This window comes from Ctenopharyngodon idella, chromosome 16, assembly GCF_019924925.1.
Source record: "Ctenopharyngodon idella isolate HZGC_01 chromosome 16, HZGC01, whole genome shotgun sequence".
Taxonomy (NCBI): Eukaryota; Metazoa; Chordata; class Actinopteri; order Cypriniformes; family Xenocyprididae; genus Ctenopharyngodon; species Ctenopharyngodon idella.
In genome coordinates, this window is record NC_067235.1 from 22,605,305 (window position 1) to 22,631,097 (window position 25,793).

The 25,793-nt window shown below is 36.8% G+C and overlaps 2 protein-coding genes across 13 annotated transcripts in view; both read left to right on the forward strand.

Annotated features, from left to right (window-relative positions):
• The window catches only part of ptk2ab (protein tyrosine kinase 2ab), a 71,239-nt gene extending 52,603 nt beyond the window's left edge, over positions 1–18,636 (forward strand). For 7 of the 12 annotated variants that reach the window (XM_051865384.1, XM_051865387.1, XM_051865385.1 and 4 more), the window contains 11 exons: positions 519–630; positions 5,136–5,174; positions 5,561–5,647; positions 5,830–5,976; positions 7,565–7,678; positions 10,701–10,763; positions 12,350–12,389; positions 13,147–13,250; positions 15,718–15,873; positions 17,642–17,722; positions 17,819–18,636. In XM_051865384.1, the coding sequence (XP_051721344.1) occupies positions 519–630; positions 5,136–5,174; positions 5,561–5,647; positions 5,830–5,976; positions 7,565–7,678; positions 10,701–10,763; positions 12,350–12,389; positions 13,147–13,250; positions 15,718–15,873; positions 17,642–17,722; positions 17,819–18,031 (1,156 nt within the window). In that variant the 3' untranslated portion in view covers positions 18,032–18,636. The remainder of the gene's footprint in view (positions 1–518; positions 631–5,135; positions 5,175–5,560; positions 5,648–5,829; positions 5,977–7,564; positions 7,679–10,700; positions 10,764–12,349; positions 12,390–13,146; positions 13,251–15,717; positions 15,874–17,641; positions 17,723–17,818) is intronic. The other 5 variants (XM_051865390.1, XM_051865392.1, XM_051865391.1 and 2 more) reach the window with 1 other exon arrangement.
• A 1,388-nt stretch (positions 18,637–20,024) lies between these two features.
• ldlrad4b (low density lipoprotein receptor class A domain containing 4b) overlaps positions 20,025–25,793 on the forward strand; it is a 60,498-nt gene continuing 54,729 nt past the window's right edge. The window contains exon 1 of the mRNA XM_051866648.1: positions 20,025–20,655. The gene's annotated coding sequence lies outside the window, so the exon portion shown is untranslated. The remainder of the gene's footprint in view (positions 20,656–25,793) is intronic.

Sequence of the window (25,793 nt, forward strand, 5' to 3'; positions counted from 1 at the left end):
CATGTACTAAAATATTAGTACATATGTGCACTAAGGCAGTGTTTATTTTTAATGCCTTTGGATTAGTGTCTCTTTATTCACGTAGCAGTCTAGAATGAGAAATGTTGAAGAATTACGTGTTAACACAATGAAATGCCTGTCATCCTCTTATTCAGGCTGTTTGACTATACTTACAGCTTCTCATGGCGTATTCGATTGTGAAATAGTTTTTGAGGTATGATATGACTGTCTGTGTTGCTTAATTTTCCCTGGTAGTCGACTGTGTGTGGGTTGGTATCTTACACTTGTCTGTGATGATAGATTGACTCCACCTCGCAATCAATTGCATAAAGTTGGAATGGAAATGTCTTCCTCTTGAACTCATTCTCATTTATAGGAATAAAAGCAAAGTTTGAGGGGAAAGAGTTCTATTACTTTCCTGCTCTACAAGAGTGGTCGCAAACTCGAGGATCCATAAAGACCTGTAGTTTTGGAAGAAGTATGTTGTTTGATAATGTTTTCCACCGGTGTTTGTGCAGTACAATCCTCGCAGAGGAGAAGGCTCAGCAAGAGGAGCGCAGCCGTATGGAGATGAGGAGACAAGTTCCCGTATCCTGGGACTCAGGAGGCTCGGACGAGGCACCACCCAAAGTAAGTAACTGCGCTGAGCTATTTCTTATGTTAAACAAGCTGACTACCAATGTCCTAATCAATGTGTGGAACTGGCTAAGAATGCAAAAAGAACATTTTTAAAAAAAAAAAATTCATTGGATTGTTCATGTGTTTTTTACGTTTTTACATTTATGGCAGCCTGAGTTCATCTGGAACAGCAGATTTATTACCAAGGTTAACAGCGTGTCACCATTTGTCACCCTAGCACATGGTGGCTTGTTAGGAGTAGTAGTATTAATGCGTGTTTGTTTTAACGTTAACCAGGTTGTTGTTGTTCTATTAGAGTGAAAGAAAGAACTAGAGCAAATTTTTCCCCTGAAAATGTTGACTGTTGTGCTTACAATATTGTTGGCACATTTTATTTAGCAGCAAAAAAGTATTATACAAGAGTGTCTATGTATCATTAAAACATTTCTATAGGACAGGATGCATTTTTTTTTTTCTGATTTTCAAAGATAAAGACTATAAATATATTTCCTGCAGTGATTGATTTATTAATTATTGTGTGTGTTTATAGTTAGCCAGCAATTTTCAGACATTCCCTTTGTCGCTAATGCCAGCTCTCCAATGCCAGGTCACGTCTTCTGTCATGTAACATCACTGTGTCTTGGATACAACACCATTCTAGTTTTTCATTTGTTATGGTTATATACAGTGGGGTCTGAACATCTGAGACCAGCAGTGGAAATGCTTCTATTTTGTATTTGTCTAATTTAATACAAATTATATTATTAGCATAGCAATGTTTTTTTTTTTTTTTCTCATTTAATCAGTGTCCTAGAAATAAATCTTTAAGTATTTATATGTAAATATTTCCTGATATTTTTATTTCAATATTTTAACTAGATTTTGAATCCATTTAATGTGCTTACCATATGCAAAAATGCTTATTCCCATGTGGTTCTCTGTCTTCAATACTCTCTTCATCTGTCTAATATGACGATAAATATGATAGACATGTCGTGATCTTTCCTTATGTCTGTTACTAAAGACAGATTTAGTCTCCATTTATCACCTGGAGAATACAAAGAAGTCAGTCACCCATTGGTTGATCAAATAAATTCATTCAGTCAAATGAAGCCTTTTTAGGATGAAAATCAACAGATCCATGAAATCCAGACTGTAATTTTTATGGATTTCAGTCCTTGTTTGACAGCTTTGAGATCTGTATATGCTAGCATGCTCCTCAAAATTAACTAAATTCATTTTAGAAAAATGCATTTAAAATTTACCATCTTTCTTTTCTGGAAAAACAGATCAAACATTGATCTTATATGTCCTTTCCCAGCTTCTTGTTTTAGTTGGAAATACGCTTTTATTCAGCAAGGATTCATTAAAATTGATTAAAAGCGGTAAATACATTATAATGTTTCACATCATTTTTATTTAAAATAAATGCTGTTCTTTTCAACTTTCTATTCATCATTAAATCCTGAATGTAATGTGGTTTCCACAAAAATAATAAGCAGCACAACTGTTTTAACACTAATAATAATAATAAGAAGAAGAAGAAGAAGAAGAAACTAAATGAACATATTAGAATGATTTCTGAAGGATCACGTGACACTGAGTACTGGAATTATGGCTACTGAAAATTAAGCTACATTTTATAATATATTAAAATAGAAAACAATTAATTTAAATTGTAATATTTCACAATATTACTGTTTTTACTGTATTTTCGATCAAATTAATTCAGCCTTGGTGAGACTTTTTCAAAAATATTAAAAAATCTTACCGACCTAAACTTTTGAACGGTAGTGCGTGTCAGTACGATTTGAAGTTTTTATTTTTATGATTGATATTGTTAGTCTGTCTGCTTTTTGACAAGGTTTTAAATCCTTCCCTGTCCTGTGCTGCTCACATTATGGTGATTGATGGCCCGGGCTGATCTCTCCATTCACTCTGTGTGTGGCTTAAAGCACTTCATACTCTTACTTTCAAACCCCCTCGCTCCCTGTCAGACCTGTTAATCATCCTGTCCAGGTGCTGACGTCTGTTTTTGTGTTGACTGGTCACACCTGCCGCTGTGCTAATGACCAGAATGAATCTGCTTTCATCCATATCATGTCTCACTAAATTTCTGCTTTTGTCATCCTTTCTGTTTGTGCCCTGTTTCCTTGTGTTAGTTAGCTCATATTTCATTGTGTATGTGTGTATGTGTAGCCCTCCCGCAGACGCCCCCTCCAGCACAGCTTCAGTATGGACTGTCTGTCTGCGTCTGCATCTGCTGCTTCTCGCCCTCCACAGCAACCCTTCGGTTCCCAGATCGCCCTTTGCTTCCGCCAACCCGAATCGTCTGCCTCTCCTTTGGGGCCATGTGACAAACCCATCATTAACCGATCACCACACATGCAGCAAACGCTACAGCAAAACACTCACGCTCAGTGCCATGCTAATACACAACAGCTTAGCATACATCCCCAGCCCTTCCCTCAAACTCAGACCTCGCTTCTGCTTCAGCCGTTACCGCTGCACTGCTCCCTGCTGTTCCCCCAGGGGCCCAGGAGGAGACCCTCTGTCCCCCCAACTCAGCCTGCTTTCTACGACCCCTACTATCCCTCCATGCAACAGCTGAGCCTGACCCACGTGCCCTACAGATTCTCACAGGCAGGTGTGCTAGGACTGTTAGCAAGGAGTTTTACTATAGCTTTTTCATTAGCACAGGTGCTTTTATAGATGCATGGCATTTTAGCTGCAGATTAAATGTTATAGTGGTAAAAAGCAGTAAAGGATTTAGTGCATTAGAGTCAGCAATGTTGACTGAAATATATAATCAGTCTATAATCAAGCTACATTGGGTTTTTGCGTATGTAAATACAACAATGTGTAATAGAGTGCAACAGTGCCTGCCCGCGTTTTCATCGGCCTTGGTTCCGGAAGTAATTTCCCTTTCATTTTTTCCCATAGGGATTTTAAAAAGTCATTGTTAAAGAGTTATAAGCTATGAACCAAACCAATCAGCTATCAGGTTAGTCACAACTTATTGTAAAATATGCATATAAACAAATATTTAAGTAGTTACATACTCTACATCATTTGCTGTGCTTCATGGGAGTGGACCGTGCTAAAGAAATCTTTTGGCACAATTTTCTTTAGTAGTTTTTCACCAGGAATTCCATTGTTAAACACAATTATTTAAAAAATAAGTTGAAATAATGTGGGCTGATGGTCTTAACAAATACATATCACATTGATTAGCAACCTCGTAGCTCACAGTATGTCTGTTTTTAAAGGTTTATAGGTTATTGTTAAAAGTCATTGAATGTGATTTTTTTTTTTTTTTTTTTTTTTTTTTTTTACTTCCGGAACCTGACTGTTGCACTGGATATATGAAGGATAAAATGCACATTGCGCGTCACCTCTGTCTTTTGGAGGAAGTTCACGAAGCAGATTCTGGTTAACGTGTATACAGTACATGTTAGACAAAGCCGAGTTGCAATCACATTATCTTCTGTAGGTCAGGTTCTTTGCAAAAACTGAACTAGTGAGATTTTAGTTGGATTAAAGCATATATATGACATTTTAAAATGATAAATTATTACTTTAGCCTGACTGAAATCAAACTTTTTAAAGTGCACATACAGTAAGCGCATTTAGTGACTCATCCACTACTGTGATTGTAGCGCTTTTTAGGCTTCAATATAGTTGTTATTATAGAACCACTATTTGATCAAAGATGTTTTAGACTAAAATCAAGTAGAAAAAAATGCTAGCGTCAGATAATCTTCCAGATAAAACTGTGTGGAAAGCTGCATGTTGCCTCTTCAATGCATGTAAACTAAACTGTGTGCCAGACCTGATGTTTAACATAGAGTACTGTGCAAAAATCTTGTCAGTATGGCATGTCAGTATTTTCACCAAAAAAAGGGGGTTTAAGCCAGTTATTTATCTTTTGTTTCAGTGTGTCAGTAGGAAATATCAGTTTACATTTTCAACCATTCCTTTTGCTATTAATTGTAATGATCCAGTGAGATTTTTGTATGCACAAGGAGTCTGACGACAGCCGGTATGCTCCACACGATCTCTGAGTCAATCTTGGATTACATGAAGAAACAAAAAAAATAGACAGACTAAATCCAGAAGAACTGCAGCAACATCTCCGAAATGGTTGAAAAAGCGTGCATAAGACTTTTGCACAGTACTGTATATTAAAATTAAGGATTAACCTGCCATAGTTGTGTGTGGTTGTGTGAATCTCAAATTTTATATTTGGCTTTATTTTCAGAAATGCAGACAGATTGTAATAAGGCTCTCAACCCCATCTGCATCCCCAAAACATCATTCTTAACAAAAGAAAATTGGTTCTTAAAGCAGATTGATGATTGTTTTGCTTTGTTTTAAAGAAAATAAATCCCATCTTTCTCGTGCCAGTTTTCACATGGGTTTTTTCCCCATTTTTAACCCTTTTCTGCCCATTTAGTGTATTTTACTGTGTTGTCACCCCTTTTTCTCCTTTTGTTTCCTCCTTTGCTCATCTGGAGCTGTGGTCAGTCGACTCTCTCTATGAACGGGTTTATAAGGTAGATCAGTCTGTCTGTCGTTTTCCCACCCGCAGCTGAACTCAGAGTATCCCAACCAATCAGATGAGGACCGCCTCCTGTCAAACAGCATTCATTCTTCAATCCCTTCCTTCTAATATATTATTACCCCCCGGTCCTTCTTCCATGTATTGTATAACTACAATAACATAACACATGCATTGTGTTAACGTTTAACTAACTGCTTGCATTTTACGTTTGACCGTTTTCATTTTTTTTTTCCTTCAACAGCCTGAAATCTTCATCCACACAAAATGCTCAAGAATTTTGTGTACGTCTGGTGGACTGATTTTAACAGCATCTCCTAACCTTAACCTGACTGGTCAAGATGTGATAATATATTGACATAGTTGTGTGTGTGATTACAGCCAAGTCGACCTGGTTATCCAAGTCCCCGTTCCAGTGAAGGATTCTACCCTAGTCCTCAGCACATTGGCCAGCACAATCATTACCAGGTACAGAACTTGTATTAGTCTAATACCAACGGGGTAAATTCATTAAGAATGATTTGGGTTGGTTCTGACTATTAGATAGTTGTCTGGTGCATCCTCCACAAGTTGAATTGCAGAATTAACCCCTGAATGTTTATGAAGAAAAAAAAGTTTGCTTTAAATGTGCATTTGGCATGATGTTGTAGATGGCAGGGCACTCTGGCATACACGGCTTGCTTCCCGTGCCTGGCGGGATGTACCCTCCCCAGGCCGCAGGGACTGGACTTGATCACCACGACAGCTGGAACCATCGCAGAACTACTCAGGATCACATGTGGAACCCCACCATGGAGGTTAGAAGAGAACAACTGCATTTTTTCTGTCTACTAAAATCTAAGCTCTGTTTCAAAACAGAATGAGCTGCCAACATAAACACCATTTTAGGCATCATTGAGATGCTTCCAATGTGAAGACAGTTTTAAACATTAACAACAAATGTTTAAGGCCTTTTAAGGAAACTAATTTTGGCCAAAATCTAAGGTTGCACTGAGTGTCCTTCATGAATTAGGCAAATTGCATTGTGGTTCAGAAATAACTGTTTGTCCAAAATGGTCCATAGAAAGAATGTTATTTATACATGTAAATATATTTTAAGTACTGAAAGTTTATTGCATGTTTATTGTTTGTGCTTATTAGAATATCAAGTAGTTAGTTTAGCAACATGCTGATGCTTCTCATGCAATTCTCATGGTCTGTGTGACCTAAAGGGAGTTGCTGCCACGAAGAACATCTCAAATCAGTCATTTTGAGGTTTTATCTTGGATTTATTTATTTTTTTGTTTCTTATATATTCCTATTAGTAGTAGTTTTGCAGGCAAAAAAGGTATGAAGTATGAAGCACTGCTCACACAGAAGGCACTTTCAAACCAAGCAGCTTTCTGTTGACCAACAAAACTCGAAGTCTTACATGAAACTCATGATCACACAGATTTCTATTGAAATGACTGGATTTTGTGTGCAAAATGTCGCCAAGCAGTGTTAAATGTGACAGGACCTTAAAGGGGTGGTTGATTATGATTTCATTTTTTTAACTTTAGTTAGTGTGTAATGTTGCTGTTAGAGCATAAACAATGTCTGCAAAGTTACAACGCTCAAAGTTCAATGCAAAGGGAGATATTTTCTTTTAAAGAATTCGCTGTTTAAGGACTACAACGAGCTTCTTCCTGGGTTAGTGACATCACTAACCCTAAAATTTACCTAAAACCAGCCCCCGAGAACACGCAACAAAGGGGGTGAGGCCATGTTGGGATGCTTTAGAGAAGAGGAAGAGTTGTTGTAGTAAAGTGTTGTTGCCATGCTTTCATTTTACGCTGGACTGTTTCACAAACGAGGGTCAATTCAGCGCTGGATTCACACAAAAGTCAATCATGATGGCACATGCTAGTCGATGAGTTGAATCAACTCCACAGCAACTACATAAATTTATTCACTAACCATTCAGAAACATCCAGTTGCATTCTAAAAGTTGTAACTTCTTCCCGAGTCTCTCCATCAGTGTCCGACTCCGGTTTGAACAATGTAAGGCTGAACACCGTCGTCATTTTGGCTGCGTGAGATTCTCCAGCTTTGTTGTTGTTGTTGAGCAACCGAAGCGCAAGCTGTTAAATCTCCACCCCTCTTCTGGAAAGCGGGCTTGTAGCAGAAGCTCATTTGCATTTAAATGGACACACACAAGAACAGCGTGTTTTTGCTCACACCCATTTAAGGGCAAATTTGACATCTTGTAAAAGGGTCATTATAGGTCCCCTTTAACAGAAGGTACTGTAGCTAAAACAGCTACAGTAACAATACTGCAGTGCCAGTTTGATTTTGGCTGTCATATATTTCTTATCACTTTTATCATCTTCATTAGCATTTATTCATGAATTGTGTGTGTTTCAGGATGGTGTGGCTCTGCGCGGTGGTCTTTCTCAGCTGATGGAGGAGCAGTTATTACTGCAGCAGCAGCAGATGGAGGATGATCAGCGCTGGTTGGAACAGGAGGAGAGACTACTGGTATTGATCCCGCTCACCTTAATCTCCTCCATCTTTTCCTTAAATTTATCTGCTCATCTTCATCCCTAACCCTCTTATTCCCTTTTTCCTCTCCGCTCTCCCTCTGCTTAGCTGTATTACATGGTCGTTAGTTTTCACTTCTTCCTAAAAACATTTGAGTCATGAATCATCATGTTTATTTATAGCTGCAGCAATGGTATGATATTCCAAACAGTCATTTTCATGTTTGTTTAAGAATAAGTGTTTCCACCAATTGCGGTTTCCTGCTCTATTTATTTGTAAACGGTTGTGAGTGATCCTCACAATTTCACAACCTCAGCTCTGCAATATGTTTTTTTTTTTTAATTATTTCAAATAATTTGCATTCCTGAAGAATTACAGCACGAATATGAATAAGGAATGAATTAGAAGGTACTGCACCCTGGGAGTGTTATTGTTGCAGTAATATGTGTATATGCATGTTTTTTTCCGTATAAGTTTGTTTGAGAACATTTGTGTGCGTTTGTGGTGTGCCAAGTTTTGGCTTCCAGTCTCCGTCATTTGTATCTTCACTGTGTCATTATGTTCAGTCTGTCTCACAGAAAAAACTCTTGTAGTTTCCTGTACCAACTAAAAAGGGCATTCAGAGCTCCACCACAGCAAACAACATTCATTCTTCTGCTCAAACTATTACTTTTCCTCACAAACAACTTCTGTTGAAATGAAATGTCAGCTCTTTAAAGGAATAGTTCAGTGAAAAATTATTTGCTCATCATGTTTTTCTAAACACGTAAACTGTTTTGTCAGTGGAACACAAAAGGAGATATTTTGAAGAATCATGCTGCTCTTTTCCATACAGTGATTCTTTATAATGTTGCACGCTACATAAAAGACAACAAATATCATAAAAGTAGATTTGTTCACTTTATTCCAAATCTTTTGAAGTGAAATGACAGAATTGTGTGATAAAGTCTAAAATTTTATATTTATCTCCAATAAACTTCCACTCCGGTGACTGAATCACTAGCTATGTTTCCATCACCCTGTTTTTAAAACACCATATTTTCAGGGAAAAAAATCCCTTAATTCGCAAACACTCGATTAAGGTGGTTTTTGCAAATGAGATGCAAAGAGATGTGAATAATGGGAAATAAAAACGAATTTGCCGAGTAAATTCTGAAGTAGTGAACATTAAACCCATGTGACTAATCGGCTGTTTCCGCTGATGGTGTTTTATTTAGTGTTGGTTACTAGGTTACCAATGCCACCGTCATCCGCTCGATCAACTTGATGGAAACGCACCTAATTCGCATTTGTTTGTTTTTGCGAACTTTGAAAAGATTCGCTTCACATTTGAATGGAAACCCAGCTATTGAGTCAGTAAGTTTGAGCTCAAGAACTGAATCATTACAACAAAACACTCCGAATGAATCAGTCTATTGAAAAGAACTGGCTCAAAAGAATGATTTGTTGATGAATCGGACTGATTCGGAACTCACTGAAGCAGTGTTTCTCAAATAACCAGCTCAGTGGAGTGGAATATTGATATTATAGTATAGTTCATGAAATGTATGGACACCTATTATGATGCTGTTTATTTATTCATTTATTTGGAGGTTGGCAGCCGTTGTATGAAAAAGAACTGCTTAAATTTGTCTTTTGTGTTTCAACATCAGCAAATAATGACAATTTTGAGATGATCTATTCCTTCAAAACCATTATAAGCATTTTGGTTACTTTAAAATCCAAGAAAGTACTACTTTAGGGAACTTCAGGGTAGAACATTTAACATCTTTTTTTTTTTTTTTTTTTTTTTTTATAAATAAAAAGTTACACTCATACAGGTTTTGACTCTTACAGCCAATGTGCGGCCTTTTTTCAAAAAGCTTAGGATGGTTAAAAAGTATTTGCATGCCTATTAAAGCTTTTTTGATGCTGCGAGTGGATGAATGAGTTTTTGATCCTGGCTGTTTGATACAGGTGCAGTTTTCAGGAATTCCTCAGTAATGAAGGGTTTGGTTGGCACTGAGGCGTGAGACGGGTAAACTCAACCTGACCTGCATCTGCTGAAAGTTAAATTACTGATCACAGGAAGTTTTCATCTCTTCGCAGATGTTATACACAAATGTGCATGAGGAATAATAGGAGGGGAAGAGAGGGAAAGAGAGAAAACACTGAGCTAGGGAATGAGAGCGAGGAGGAGTAGAGCAGAAAGGGCTTGGCTTCGTTGAGTTGAGGCTCGTCGGCTGTGAGTGAGTCAGTGTGTGCGTTTGATATGTCTCACATTCAGGAGACGAGTCACTCCACGCACACACTCTGACTTATCCCACACTCACACACACACACTTGCTTAATGGAGATCTACTCTGTGCTCTGCTCCATGCTTAAGAAGCGCCAGGGAGAAACGCTCACAGGAACAGACAGAAGGATGCAGGTCTTTAAATCCTGCTTCGGAAAACTGGTACAGTAAACTTGGAAAAATGGGAAGGGGAGGGTGCTGTTTCAGTATAGCTTGATGTGTGCAGATTTTATACTGTTTTTACTTCATCTTTGAGGGATTTTGAGCTGTCATGGATGGTTCTGTTATCAAAGTGCTTGTTTGCTGTAAATGAGTCTGATTGGTTTATATTCAGTTGATTTATGGATGCATTATCGTTGTCATTTTAAGGATTAGGAACAGACATACGTTTTGTGAGCAATAAATATGTGATTTATACTCAATGATTGAACACGTGAGACAGTGTCTTGTTTTGTCAATCACTTTTTCCCATTTTTGCAGCATCACATTTTGCCCACAATGAAATCTCTTTGACCACACTTATAACAATATTTTAAACATCAAATGTTTTCTGATTGGCTGTTGCTGTACCGTGCAGCATTGTCATTTTCATTGTGGAAATGCAAATTACTTCTCGCTGCAATCTTGTCGTGTCACTCCAGGTCAGGACGTGGTGTGAAGTAGCACAATACATGTGACAGACATGAATTTGTCGAAAGAGGTGTCAGGTTTGACCTTCTTTCTCTTTCTCTGTGTGTGTGGCAGAAGCCTGATGGGAGAAGTTCCAGAGGCAGCATTGACCGTGATGATGGAAGCCTTCAGGGACCAGTGAGTTTCTTCATTTTCTTCTTTTTTGTTGAAATACACTACCGTTTGAAAGTTTGAGGTCAGTAAGGTGTTGCTGCTGTTGTTTTTTTTTAAAGAAATTAATAATTTTATTCAGCAAGGATGTGTTAAATTCAGCAAGAATGCATTGATGGTTTTCTTTTGAACTTTTTAATTCATTAAATCAGAATATTACAATGATTTCTGAAGAATCATAGGATACTGAAGACTAGAGTAATGAAAATTCAGCATATCCATCACAGGAATAAATTACATTTTAAATTGTATTAAAATAGAAAACAATTGTAATATTCTAATACTTTGTAACTGTAATAATATTTCACAATATAACAGTTTACTGTATTTTAATCTAATAAAATGCAGCCTTTGTGAGCATAAGAGACTTATTTAAAAAAAAAAAAAAAAAAATCTGACCCCAAACTTTTGAATGGTAGTTTAAATATTTATAAACATAATGAAATGCAATGTTATGCAAGTTCATTTAAGGTTAAAGGGATAGTTCACAAAAAAAAAAAAAGAAAAGAAAATTCTGTAATTAAACCTATTATTTATTTATGTATTTATATACATGAATAATTTTTTTAAAAATGTACTTTTTCCATGCAACAGCAGTTCATAGTAGTCATGTCTCTCAATCAAAAGTTATTGTGAGAGTTAATCATCTGATCAGGTCATGTTAAATATAGTGGTGTTCCCACTCATGGACATCTGCAGTAAATTATTTTGTATATGGGCGTCAGCTCACACTCGCTGTGGGGGAATTCTGTACATGCACAGGAATTTTACTTAAATTGTTTTCAGTTGGAGACTGAAAGGTTGTATGTGAAGATTATGTAACTCAATGATATACAACTGTGTGCAGTCTTGGGTACTTACAAACTGTAGTCCGTTACTGATTCCCAATTACATGACAAAAAAAATTGTAGTTGGTAACGTAATCCATTACATTACACATTTTAGGTAATATGATCTGACTACTTTTTGATTTACTTTTAGATTACTTTTAACCTACTGTAACTCGTTGATCACGTTGAATTGAAAAGGGTAGTATTGTACCATGTTGAAATATAAATACAAAGAGAAATAAAATATATTCCATTCTTTATATTTGTTATCATAGCTGGATATCTATCAAAAAAAAAAAAAAAAATCATGAGATAAATGGGAGACCAAGGACAAGGGCCCTTTTGTGAGGAAACAACCAGAAGTGGACACTCAAGAAACCCAATCTGCTCTACCCTCCTACTTCTGATGTTAATACAGAACTACCACAGATGTTTACTAGTTTTTGAGTGTGTTTCATGCATGTCATGATCTTAATCTAGAAGAGCAGAACTCCACAGCTGCTCTAGAGCTTGTTTGTCTGCTGCAGCGATTTTGAATGTCTATCCCGTCCCATTGGGCTGTCCTCTTTGATTCTCTGTGGTCTTGGCAGATGTGTGTGTGTGTGTGTGTGGCATGCCAGGCATCCAGGCTGCTCCCCACCCAGACCACAACAACACACATGGCACAGTCTGTCTTGGCTCCTGCATATTTTTAACTGTTGTAACTGTGTTTTTTGTTTGCAGACTGGAAACCAGCACATCTATCAACCTATAGGGAAAGCCGGTGAGTTATATGTCAGTTCTGTGTCATGTAATATGTAATTTTAAGTTACACTATTGTTCAACACTAAGTTTGGAGTCAGTAAGATTTTTTTTTTTTAACGTTTTGAAGAGTCTTTTATGCTCACCAAGGCTGCATGTATTTGATCAAAAATACAGTAAAAATAGTAATATTGTGAAATTTTATTACAATTTAAAGTTGCTTAAGTTCATTGCTAGATTTTTATTTTAATATATTATCATTTATTCCTGCAATGGCAAAGCTGATTTTTTTTTTTTTTTTTTTAAACCAGACTTCAGTGTCACATGATCCTTCAGAATTCATTTGGTGCTCAAGAAACTTTTCTTCTTATCAATGCTGAAAAAAAAAAATATATATATATATATATATATATATATATATATATATATATATATATATATATTTTTTTTTTTTTCAGGTTTGTTTCTTGAATAGAATGTTCAGAATAACAGCATTGGTTTGAAATAGAAATCTATAACATTATAAATCATCATCAAAACTCTGAATAAAAGTATTCATTTCTTTCAAAAAGAAAAATCTTATGAACTGTAATGTGAATACTTCTACATACATAAGTGTCTCTAAGTGCAGTTGGTTTATGAATGGCAATGGATTTGTATGAAAATGTAAATCTGGTCCACTTGAAAATGACTTCCATCTGATGTTGCTGCTTTGCAATGCTGCACTTACATAAAAGTGCAGATTGAGTTCCAGACTGACTGTTTCTTGTCGTCCTCAGAGCACGCAGCTCCTCCTAAAAAGCCTCCGCGGCCGGGTGCTCCCAGCCACCCAGCAGGAGTCTCCGGCCTCAACCCTACAGAGAGCTACAATGAAGGCGTGAAGGTACCAGAACTACCACACAGCAAACTCCGATGAGAAACTCATGAGCATTGTGCATGTATAACTTTACAGTAATCACTGCTTGCTGTTTTCAAACCACAAAGTATGAGATTCCTCCAAACACACACTGGGAGGCTGGTAAGATTAGCATCTGTACTTACGGGTCGCCTTCAGGAGCAGCTAGCATGCCAACAGATGCCGTTTGCCAAGCCTCATTAAAATCATCCTCATTCCTGAAAACCCCTTTCACATACACACGCACACAATTGCTCTGCAGGGTCTCTCATAAAAAGATCCCTGCACACCAAGAACCCTAGAGTTTCCATTCCAGAGCGTTTTCCTGATGCTGTGGGTCAGCGTGCAGGGGGTCTCGCTAGCAACAGCAGAAATGCAATGAGGAATGGAAAATATAATTAGAAACAATGCACACATAATCTGCTTCGCTGTTTTATAGTTTTTAGGAGCTTTACCTGTGGGTGTGTTTGGTCAGTAAAAAAGAAAATATTTATTTAAGGTCCCGTAATAACACTCAAACCATCTCGGTTTTCTTTCTAGTGTTGATTTTGTTGTATTTTCAGTTCAAACTGCAAGTTTGGGTGGGGAATATTGAAATGCTCATCCTGTATTCTTTTTAACCCTCTGGTGCTTTTCGGTTGAAAAATTTTACGTTTTGTTTATTTAGAATTTTTTACTTCATCAGAATGGTATGAAACTTAGTAAAGGTGTTGGCTCTTGCTATGTGAACACAGAAAAAAATAATGGACATGATTCGAAAAGGTTAAATGGTCCTAAAAAAATAAAATAAAACCAAAAATAACCGCATTGGAAATGAACAGGAGATGAATTTCATCTAGTGAAAACTTTTGGTACTACGGCCAAACAAAATCTTACTCGAAGCTCATTTTTTGAGATATCAAGCTCAAATTTGGAACACAACTTGTTTAGATTTATGGCTTTGATTTTCTTGCAGTTTTAAAGTAAAATGTGTTTTTGAAAATATAGATTTCATATAAAAATTGAAAATAGTATTTTTGTGCATTTTTCATAACAAAAAAAAAGTAAAATTCTGTAACTTTTTTTTTTTTTTTTTTTTTTTTAACTTTTTAAAACTTTTCACTTCAGCATTAATTTACATAGTGTCATCTTTGAAAAGAGATCAAAATTAAGTCTGTGATCTAAAGCATTCAAAATTTATGACAGTTTAAGTTGGAAATTTCATTTTCAGGTCTCTTCACTCAAAAAGTGAATAAATCGATTTGTAGTAATATAGTAATATAGTACATTCATTTCATTGGAGAAAAAAAAAAAAAAAAGGTAATTTTTAACCAACACGCAAAGAGCTCAGGCTTTAGTTGTCACAATCAGGATGTAGCCTACTTCTTTTCGCTATTCAGAGGCATTGCTAAGAGGAACATTCTCATTAAAGAAAGCATTTGATTGGACAAAAATTTGAAGTAGAAAATGATTTGTCAATATTTTTAACCAGAAAACTGTCTGTATTTGCTAAAAGTGTAGACACAAAACTGTAATTTTGATTTTAACTGGTCTTTAAATGTAAATCTAGTTATATGACTTCACAGCACTAAACTCTCTTAACATTTTCATTAGGTTGGATTCAAAAAAATATTGACTTGCACTCGGAATGATGCCGTAACTTCAAGCTATTTTCTCTTTCTTTCGTTGCAGCATGTATAATGTGAAGTTATATTTATTAATCTCTTTTTTTCTCTCTCTCTCTCTCTGCACACTCTTCTCTTGCTCTGTGCCTCTGCCCTTCTTCTGTTGCACTGTTTTTGCACTGGTAGCCCTGGAGGGTAAGACCACCTGTAGACTCAGTGTTATGTTTCTGTTTGTGTTTATGCCCCCTTTAACCAGTTGCTATGTCATTACTCAACCATATCATTTTGAATCATAACTCAGTTATCCACTAAACTGAATTACATTGGCTGTGTAGATCACTATGCATGTCCTTTGTTTTTTAAATAAGCTGTGATTTTAATAATGTGCTTGAAATGCAATCTAGTGGAGGCTTTTGATCATTCTGTTGGGATGGGTGCAGTACAGTTTATTGAGACCACTTGGTGGTTTTAAATCTACACTAAAATTTGTCCTCGGTTTTTTTTTTTTTTTTTTTTTATTTAAGATGGGGGAACTTTTTGTGTTCATTCTTTTTGTCATCATATCATATTTTGTATTAAAATTAAGGGCGCGCAGATGGATATCCAATCAGCTCAATATTGTAGGTGGTGATTGGTCTCCAGTAGTTGCTTATGCTGCCATCTAGTGTCAACCATGAAATTTGTACCATAACACATTTCATTATCACATACGTCTTGTAACATAGATTCAATAACACAACCTTCATCCAAAATCCTTTATGTATATGGCAACATTATATGTTCATACTTGTAATGAAATAATCTTCATTAATGCATCATTTTAAAACTTGTTACTTTGTATTTGTTGTTAGATTCAGCCTCAGGAGATCAACCCACCCCCAACAGCTAACTTAGATCGGTCCAACGATAAGGTCTATGAAAATGTGACCGGGTTGGTGAAGGCCGTGATTGAGATGTCCAGTAAAATCCAGCCAGCTCCCCCTGAAGAATATGTGCCCATGGTGAAGGTATGACACAAACTAAGAAATATACTAGATATGTATACTTTAGGGTCACTGAATATGTCCTTTGTTGTCCAGAGAGATTGTCCTAAAGGGATAATCATCTTTTGTTGTCATTTACTCACCCTCAGGTCATTTTGAACCCGTATTTCATTGGAACACAAAAAACAGTGACAATAGGCATCTATGGTGCAGTCAAGTGTCTCGCAACCAGTGTTGTTGTTCTTAACTAGAACTAGTTGTTTTTGGTCATTGAAATAAAGCTGAAATAAAATAAAAATATTAGATAAAACACTTAAAAAATTTAAAGTGCCCCTATTATGCTTTTTCAAATATTACCTTTCATGTAGCAAATTTTATATCTGTTTGTGAGATCTAAGTGCATGACAAACGGAGTTATTGTCTCCTAAAAGGAAGAACCGATTCTGAACTGCCTGAAATGAGTCGTCAGTAATTCCAGCCTTATTTCTAGCAAGAACCAACGTAGGCTTGTAACAAATTTGAATGATGCTTTCCTATGGTTTTCATTGGCTGGCCATGAACAACAACTTTGACCTGCTCTCGAACACAGTAGTTGTAGCTGAGGCCTGGAAGAGTTTGGTTCATGATGTCGATATGTTGAGAAGATGCTGTTTTCTGAGCTGTGAAAGCAGATCCACTTTGCATGCACTTCCAAAGAATGAGGACTCGCGGTTAAATTGACGCAGTAAAACCGACGCCATCATTACTGTGTATACAAGTGCTGAGGAAGCCTCCGGAGCAGAAATTCAGATATGTTAATGGGTGTTTCATTTCTGACACGCACTGTAAGTGGTCAACCAATCACAAGAGACTGGGCCATCTGACCAATCAGAGCAGAGTAGGCTCTCAGAAAGGAGAGGTTTAGAGAGGCAGACTCCAAAACAAAATCAGGAACCTTTGAAATAGCATAATAGGGGTGCTTCAAACAAAAAATTTGTAATGTTGACTTGGCAGCTAACTGAAATATGTTTAAACTGAAGTACTAAAATGACTAAAACTAAAACAAAAAATAAATTCAATCTAAATCATAGGTGAATAAAGACTTAATTTTCAGTCATTTCTTCTTACAAAGCTGTCATTTGACTAAAAGACTTTGTATGGACCACTTTTATGTTGGTTTGATGGTGTTATTTTGTCCTTTTTGGAGCTCGACTGCCTGTGGTCACTATAAACTGTAGGGCTGGGACAGTAAATCGATTTGCGATACAATTATTCTGGATCGATTCTGATATTTTCCAAATGTATAGCGATTCTCTCTCAAATCGATTCTGAGCTTAGTTTTTAACAGCAGATGGCACTACGTGCCTTAGAAACGGATGTATTCTGCTTGCTTCCAAAACCTTACACACACCATTTAAACCTAAAATAATCATAAAGTTAGAAAAGGTTGAAGCGAATTACAAGTGTGTTCGCAGTAGGCTGTGTTTACATTAATCTCATGTCATAAAAGCATTCTGAGCCGAGGTAGAAGTATATTTAACCACTTACATGACTCAGCCGAATGCATGAGCGCTCTCCAGCACTCTTCTTCGTAAGCATTTGAGTGTGCGGTTAAAAACTATCCTAGAGCGCCATCTGCTGTTAAAATACATTTGGAATACATTTGAAAAATATCAGAATCAATCCAGAATCATTGTGACAGTTAAATAATGGCATTTTACTCTAATTGAATGGCAGAACTAATTTTTATAAGATAAGCCATTATATCATTTTTGCACTTTCAAAATTCTCACCATGAAAATGTGTGTTTCAGGAAGTAGGATTAGCACTGAGAACACTGCTGGCCACTGTGGATGAGACAATACCCTTATTACCAGCTCACACGCACAGAGAGGTAAACTCATTCACAAACTAACCCTAAACAAACTAGGTATTCCCAATGTTTTTCCTGTTAGCATGGCTAACTGTTAGTCTGGTTCTTCCCCTTCAGATCGAAATGGCTCAGAAGCTTCTAAATTCAGACCTGGCTGAGCTGATAAATAAGATGAAGTTGGCCCAGCAGTACGTTATGACCAGCCTGCAGCAGGACTACAAGAAACAGATGCTAACAGCTGCGCATGCACTCGCCGTAGATGCCAAGAACCTGCTTGATGTGATTGACCAGGCCAGGCTGAAGATGTTGGGACAGGCACGGCCCCATTAGCCCCAGCAAAAGGACACGATGACGCACGTGACGCCCCGGGAAACACACCAGCACAGACTTGTACAGTAATGGAGTCTCACGGGCCCCTTTCACTACTCACTGACCCTCACGTTAAGCTGCACGGTAGATCACGGGTACCTTGAGGGGGTCTCTGGATTTATTTAACAGATGAGCTGGACCGGATCGGACTCATCATGACCAGATCTCTTCGAGAACATAGTGGGCCGGTGACTGGATGCTAAGAGGGTGATTCTGAATCTGGGGGCCGCTTTAAGCTTTAAACGTCTCTGGAGGAAGAGAGACACTCTTACACTGTATCTAATATGTCTGTGTTTCATTGACAAGCCCGAGCTCCACAGCCAGACCACACAAATCTAGATTCCGCTCCAGTTCTGGTTGTTGAATCATAGAAATTGAGCTGTTTCTAAGACTCTGTTTTGCACAGTAGAACTTGAGTTGGGACTGGATTCGCAAAATCTGGGTTTGATTAGTCTGGTTTTGCATTGCAGACTCTTACGCTTCTCCCTAGGACTGAGAGGGAGAGTGTTGTATATTTGGGCCTTGTGCCACCTAGAGGTAAAATAAAGTATGACTGAATTAAAAAATGAGTGTCAGAGTCATCATGTATCCTGGTTTGACCTTGTGAAATCACTTGATGAGTGCAGTTTTCTTTCCTGTATAGCAGGCCCCCTTCTATAAGTGGGTGTCCTGAACAGGACCCTTGTCTGTCTAGGGCCCTTAGAATTGTTCTAATCACCCTTCCACCCTCCTCCTATGTGTGTGTGTATTTATATATGTATATATGTAATGTACGGATATGTTTATATGACCTGGTTCGTGGTCATGGCTTAATGGATAATAAATAGAGACTATGGGACATTATGTATTTAATGCAGATCATCTGCAGGGCATCTCTGCCTGAATTTTGAGAGACTAATCAGTCTGCTGCTCATGAATATACAGGCATCTTGTAAAACACATTTACATAAATCTTAATTATGTTGGTACAAAACAGTTTCTGGTCTTCTGGACATTGGTTGTACCTTATTAAAGCCAAAAGGGATTATTATTATTATTTTTTTTTTTTTTAATAATAATAATAATGTGATGCAGTAGTGCAAAATGTTTTGTTTCCATACATATTTTCTTGGTGACTGTCCCATGCTTTGAGTGTTTCTGAAAACTCAACACTATGCTGACCAATTACAGATGAGGACTGAACAGTGAAACCATAATTTCCTACATCATGCAATAAAGCCTTAATCAAAATACACTTATTAATGCCTATGGAAGCCAGTGTTGTTGTTAGCTGGAACTGTTAAAAATAGTTTTCAGTAACTGAAATAAAGCTGAAATAAAGGAAAATATAAATATTAGATGAAAAACTAAAGTTGGAAATTAGAGAGATTGCTTTGAAATAAGTTTAATTTGAAATACTAAAACTAAAACTGAAATACAAGTAAATCAGCTTTATAGAAACATAAAATTACAAATTAATGTAAATTAATCTAATAAAAATGACAAAAGCACATACAATTACTAAAACAAACTGAAAATAGAAAAATAAAAGCTAATTCAAAATATAAATGTATTATAATAGTGTGTAAATAATATTAAAACAACACTTATGGAAACAATATCTGGTTTAATCAGTAAGAAAAAATCATAACACCAAGCATATAACAACCATCTTAATAATGGGGAAAAAAAAGCTTTTATTTGTGTAGTTTTTCATTTTAAATATTTTAAGAAAACTATAAATTCTGTTTGTTTTAAAACAAAATACAATATAGATGGATTTTCATTTATTCAATTAATACATACAGTGGCTTAGTTCACCCAAAAATGAAAGTTCTATCATTTACTCACCCTCAAGTAGTTACAAACCAAATCTGTTTGGTTACTGACATTCTTCCAAACATCTTCCTTTGTGTTCAGCAGAACAAATATTTTCATACAGGTTTGGAACTACTTGAGGGTGAGTAAATAATGACAGAATTTTCATTTTTGAGTGAACTATCCCTTTAATCCGAAAACATAATACGTTAATTCCAGTAGGTGGCGGTATATGAATAAATTTAATTTCACTGCTGCCCAGATTTTAAAATGAGAGAATATCTAAATGCAAGTCGGGTGTACAAAAAACATCATATGAAAATGAATGAGAATATTTTCTTGTAAACATTTAAGACCTTTAAACTGAACATAAAGAGGTTTCATTTTACAGTATAGTAGAAAATGTAGGAATTGTTAAAATCACGCCCCAATTTAATATTAAGCAAATTTACCGAAACTCACGTTGAAATTTAGAAAGTGAAGCAAAGTTCGCGATACAATCAATAAAGAAAGTTTTTTTTTTTTTAAAAACTAAAACTCTTATTTTGTAGACTGTTGTTGCGAACTCTGGTTGAGTCTCTTATTTTAAAAAACTCTTCGTCTGTCCTCCATCAGTGGCTGTGTCTTCCTGCCGCTAGCTTCACTCGCCACTGTGCGCCTGATTATTTTTACGCCGTCGAGTCTGGCGGTGAAATCCAGGTCATCTCCGCCGGATCACCAGGCAGCACGGCTCAGGCTTCTGCTCTCCGCGGACACATAGTGCCATTTCCTGATTCCTCTTTGCAGAGGTAAGGAGCTGATATTCTCCTCGTATATGTCTGGTTTTGTGCAGATGGCATCAGATGGGTGCGTAATGGTGCCAGCTGTGCCAGTGGCCCCGCGGATATAGAGAGGAGCGCAGCGGGTTTAGACCGGGGCACGAAAAAAGTTGTTGGGACCCTCTGACTTCATATGCAGCCAGACAACTACAAGCCAATGACAGGGCCGGTGCGCTGGGCTGTCATATTTATATACTCAGCCAGATCAAATCATTTTCGGAGGGATATTAGAAGTGGTCGTGCGTTAAAGGAGAACGCAGCCGGTTGCTTTAACGGGACCCTGAATGTAACCCAGTTCTTCATCCAGACATAATAGGGCTCATTTTGGCCCAGACAGCGCGAACTGTCTTCTTTATTCTGCCATAATTAGCTAGTTATCAAATGCTGTTATTATATGATAAATATTATTTTATTATTATAATTAAAAATTCAAATTTTAATTAGTATTTTGTTAATACCAAAAACTTCTATTTATAAATACTAGTTATTTTATTATTTATATATTTTTAAATATTACATGGTTACCTAATAAATTAATACACGGACATGACATTTTGATTTGAGTTAGAATAATTGTAATATTTTATTTATTTGTAGTTTCGCTTAAAGTTTCTGCTAAGAAAAATAGTGCATTACACATCCGACAACAAGATCAATAATAGTAGATTTTTATTTGTATACTATTAATATTATTATTATTTGCAATCCAAGTTACATTTTTATGGATTTTTAACTACAAGCTTCTAGTTTATATATTAATATAAGCATTATTAGAATATAGAGTATATATATACACACATTAATAACAGGTAAGTAATTTTATTAGTCATAGTAGCAGTTTTGAGTCATGAGATGAAAGTAACAGCAATGAATACATAATTGTCCAATCAGAATCCACAGAAGTTTTCTAATAATAAAAATGAGAAATATATCATATACATATACCATGGTTTTTCTGTCAGATTTAATGGTTAATGTGCAGTAATTATATTTGGGTTGTTTGTCTTGGACTAGATGGGATAGTCATTTTCTGTCAGATACTCATTTTATATCACATTTGTTCATTTGAGCTCCAGAAAGATTGAAAATGATCTTAATGTGTGTATCAAGAAGATTGTGAAATGTTGAAATGACCTCTTAGTAATATCAGCGATATCCAGAGTGGATAACATCCCATTATCCAAGCTTTATTAATTGGTTGTTAATATTTTATGCATGTGAGACTGAGAAGGGGACTGTGAGTGTGTGTTTGTGCCCTCCCGTCTGCCTGTGTGTGTGTGTATCTGTCAGCTGACCCTGTCCAGACTTGGACTGAGTGTGCTGCCAGTGGCTGTCGTGACTAGTGTTCGGCCCAGTTTTAGACTCCACTCTCTGTGTCCTTTCCTGTGCGCTGCAGGTTCTGGCCCAGTTGAGAGACACAGACATGATTGTGTCATACGCTGCCAGATAGAGTCCAACAGAGCGTTTATTGTTGCTTGAAGGCATCTGACGCTTATTTCTCTTCTAACTTCTTGTCTGTGGCATTCAGTCATTGACTCTATGTCCTGCTTGTCTCTAAGGGTCGTTGTCTCATGTTCATTCTGTATTTATGAATGCGAGCCGTTCCTCTGCGTTACCCCTGAATGACGTTTATCGACACAGAAGGACACTTTCCACTCCTGAAAAATGAGCTCGTGTCCCAGCTGTGATGTCATCCGCTCCAGGCAGACCGCGAGGTGTGTCAGAGTGTCGGCTGATGGATCTGCCGTGGCATCGGGCCAAGTGTAACAGTGAGTCGTGGAGGCGCGTGGAGCTCAGGGACTGAAGAATGATAAATCGGTCCGAAGCGTGAGAGAAGCTTAACGGGACTTGCGGTGCATCAGCACCTGTCTGCCTGCACAAAACACACTCTGTTGGCCACGGGTAACAAATAACCCAGCAAACTTGCTGAGTGACCATCACAAGGCAAATTTTTGAAATTAAAAAAAAAAAAAAGGAGAAAAAGGAGAAAAAGAAGGGTTTTTTTTTTTTTTTAATTCCAGTTTTTTTTTTTATTATTATTATTAAATTTATTATTTTTTGCACTTTTAAATGGTTGATCAATATTTTAAAAAAAATTGGCAATTTATTATTTATTGACAAGGATTTTTTTTTAATTCCATTTTTTTTATTATTATTTTTTGCACTTTAAAATGGTTGATCAATATTTAAAAAAATGGACAATTTATTGACAAGGATTTTTTTTTAGGGACGGACATACAAAATGAATAATGTATTACATTTTAAATAATTTTATAATGGATTATTTTATAATTAAAATATATTAATAATTATTTAATATTAAAATTGTTTATTATATATTAATATTTTAATATAATTAGAATTGAATTACATATACAAATTTTTTACATATTATTGTAAAGATTTTTTTAATATAAAAATTAATTAAAAATAAAACACAAAAATCCAGTCATATAAGTGAATTTGAGTATATCAACATTCTCTTATATGACTGGATTTTTGTGTTTTATTTTTAATTTATTTAAACAAAATAGTATAAAATCTTAAAATCAGCCATAATACATTTAAATAATTACCGGCTTATCGTTATCTTTGTTAATGTTAATTTCATCATTTACTAATATATTATTAAAATCAAGAGTTGTATTTGTTAATAATGAACTGCTGTATTTTTATTAACAAACATTAACAAAGATTAGCAAAGTAACAAATGTATTGCTCATGGTTAGTTAATACATTAACCAATGTATGAACCTTATTGTAAAGTGTTACCAGTATTTTATAGTGGTAAAGCACAGTAAATCGAGCGCTATCCTTTTGGTGTGTGAGTGATTTGAGGCTGAGAGCTGGGACAGCAGCCCACTCCAGACCGGAACACTCACTGCTTGTGGGAAGAAAGCTTCCTGTCTCGCTGAGAGCCGTCTGTCTGACGCGGAGTCATCGTACGCCAAGCTTCCTGTCTTGCTGCGAACCACATCATCTGGCCTCTGGCACTGAAACGTCAGGTGGCATAAGGGCTTTGGGTAGGAGCCGCACACGCTGAACCGGGATCAGCTGTTGTTCTGCAAACCCTGCTGTCTGTCATTATCTGACACGCTGCAGAACTGGACTCAGATCAGTGTAAGAAGGGACACCCAGGAGGATCTTAAAATTACTTGCACCCCCTCAGAACATACTTAGACTGGAGAGGAGACCACGCAGCCAAAAAGAGCGGCTCTCAGGCAGCAGTCACAGTTGGACACTTATGGATCCATCCACGGAAAAGGTCACGCCACCTAGGTGTTCGCTGCTTAGTTTCCATCGTTATAAAATACACCCTTGTTATTTTGCATAAATCGGTGCAGTACACGTCTACGTTTTAGTAGCAAATCCTCTGTGATTGTCTAGCTGATGTTTTTGCGCTTTTTTGGATTCAGATGGAAGGTCTCTCGCAGTCCTGAGACCGATCCCTATGGATGATCCCAGAACAGAGGCATATGGCAGAGATGGTCCGATAGAGCTGGGGTCCCTGCTTGGCCTCCTGTGGTGGGAGACAGATGGAGGCATGCCGGGGCATGAGGGGAACTGCAGTCCTGGCGGAGCAGAGATAAAGACACTAACTACCACACAGCATGTGTCGTTGCAGAGCTAAACTTGTCTTTTTTACTTTATATTTGGACTTTTTTGGGCTTTTATCGCTGCAGGCAATATCCGCAGTTTGCCCCCTAGTGGCAGTCGCAATGAATTTATTGGCCATGGTGTGCTTATAGAGTGCTGCAGTGATGACATATTTTTGTAGGCCAACCCGGAAGTTAGCATCACATTGGTTTCTTTGACAAAAGTAGGATTTTTCCATTGGCTTTTGGATTATTGTAAAAAATAAGCTCTGTATACAATCAACAGAAGTAAACATAGACTATAAATGGGGCGCATGACTTAAACGCCACTATTACTAGAATTTTCCAAACATTTCTCTGAAAGTTTGTGGGGCTGTGAAAGTGGACTAGTTGATGTTTTCCTGTTCAGAAGTTCAATGTCCCCAACAACCTTTGTAGTCGCATTTAGCCACTTGTTAGCAGCTGCTTTTTTCAAGACAAGTAAAAGCTTTAAAAACATCACAAAATAATTGGTGATTCTCTCATAATTATCCTTTTTTTAATGCCTCAGAAGTTCAAATGTGATGCGAAGAATTCCCGTCAGAACTTCTGTGCGAGTCTCTTTATTGGAAAGAAATTATTTCTGGTCTGTAGTGTTACAAATCGCCATCTGTCAGAACTCCAGTTTCCATCAAAAATGACAACATAACTGTTCTCCGAAAAATGAGTCTCCTTTTGGCACATTTTAGTTGTCACTGTTTGATCAGTTGGAAATGTTTGAAGTTTGGGGCGAAAAAAATCAGTCAAGCAATTGTGATTTATGATCAATCATTTGCATCAGTGTTATTATTTAGTGCTTTGTGTATATATTGTATGTGTCCATATTTACCCTTTAATGGAGAATGAGATATGAGTTAGATTTTAAACCCATTGATGCTGTAGTGGGGGTTCGAGTCCTGTCTCTTGTCTCTCTCTCTAATGCTTCAAAGCTGATCTCTGTTCTGATACAGGACACTGCAGCACTCTGCACCAAGCTCTCTATCTCTCTCTCTCTCTCTTGTGCTGCAGCTTGACTTTGACATCAGCTCTTCTAGAGGACATAGCAAACACAAACTTTTAGGCCTCTAATTATTTACAGCATCTTTAGTTGTCTAAAGCACCCTTCACAGATCTGGAAGAAGGTGACCCGTCATTTCAACCAAACAAGTCAGACAGAGCTGCTGTCAGTGTCATTTTGAGGATATGGCTAAGGTCAACCTCAGTGTCAATCAATCAATCAGTTTGACTATAATACACTTAAAATGTTAGGAGCCACCAGGCCAGTTAGATTGTTTTCAATGTTTATTTTTGACCAAAAATAAGTCAGTAATATTGTGAAATATTATCAAAATTTAAGATAAATGTTTTCTATTTTAATATATTTTAAAATGTAATTTATTCAAAGATGAATTATCAACAGCCATTGCTTAAAGGGTTAGTTCACCCAAAAATGAAAATTCTGTCATTTATTACTCACCCTCATGCCGTTCCACA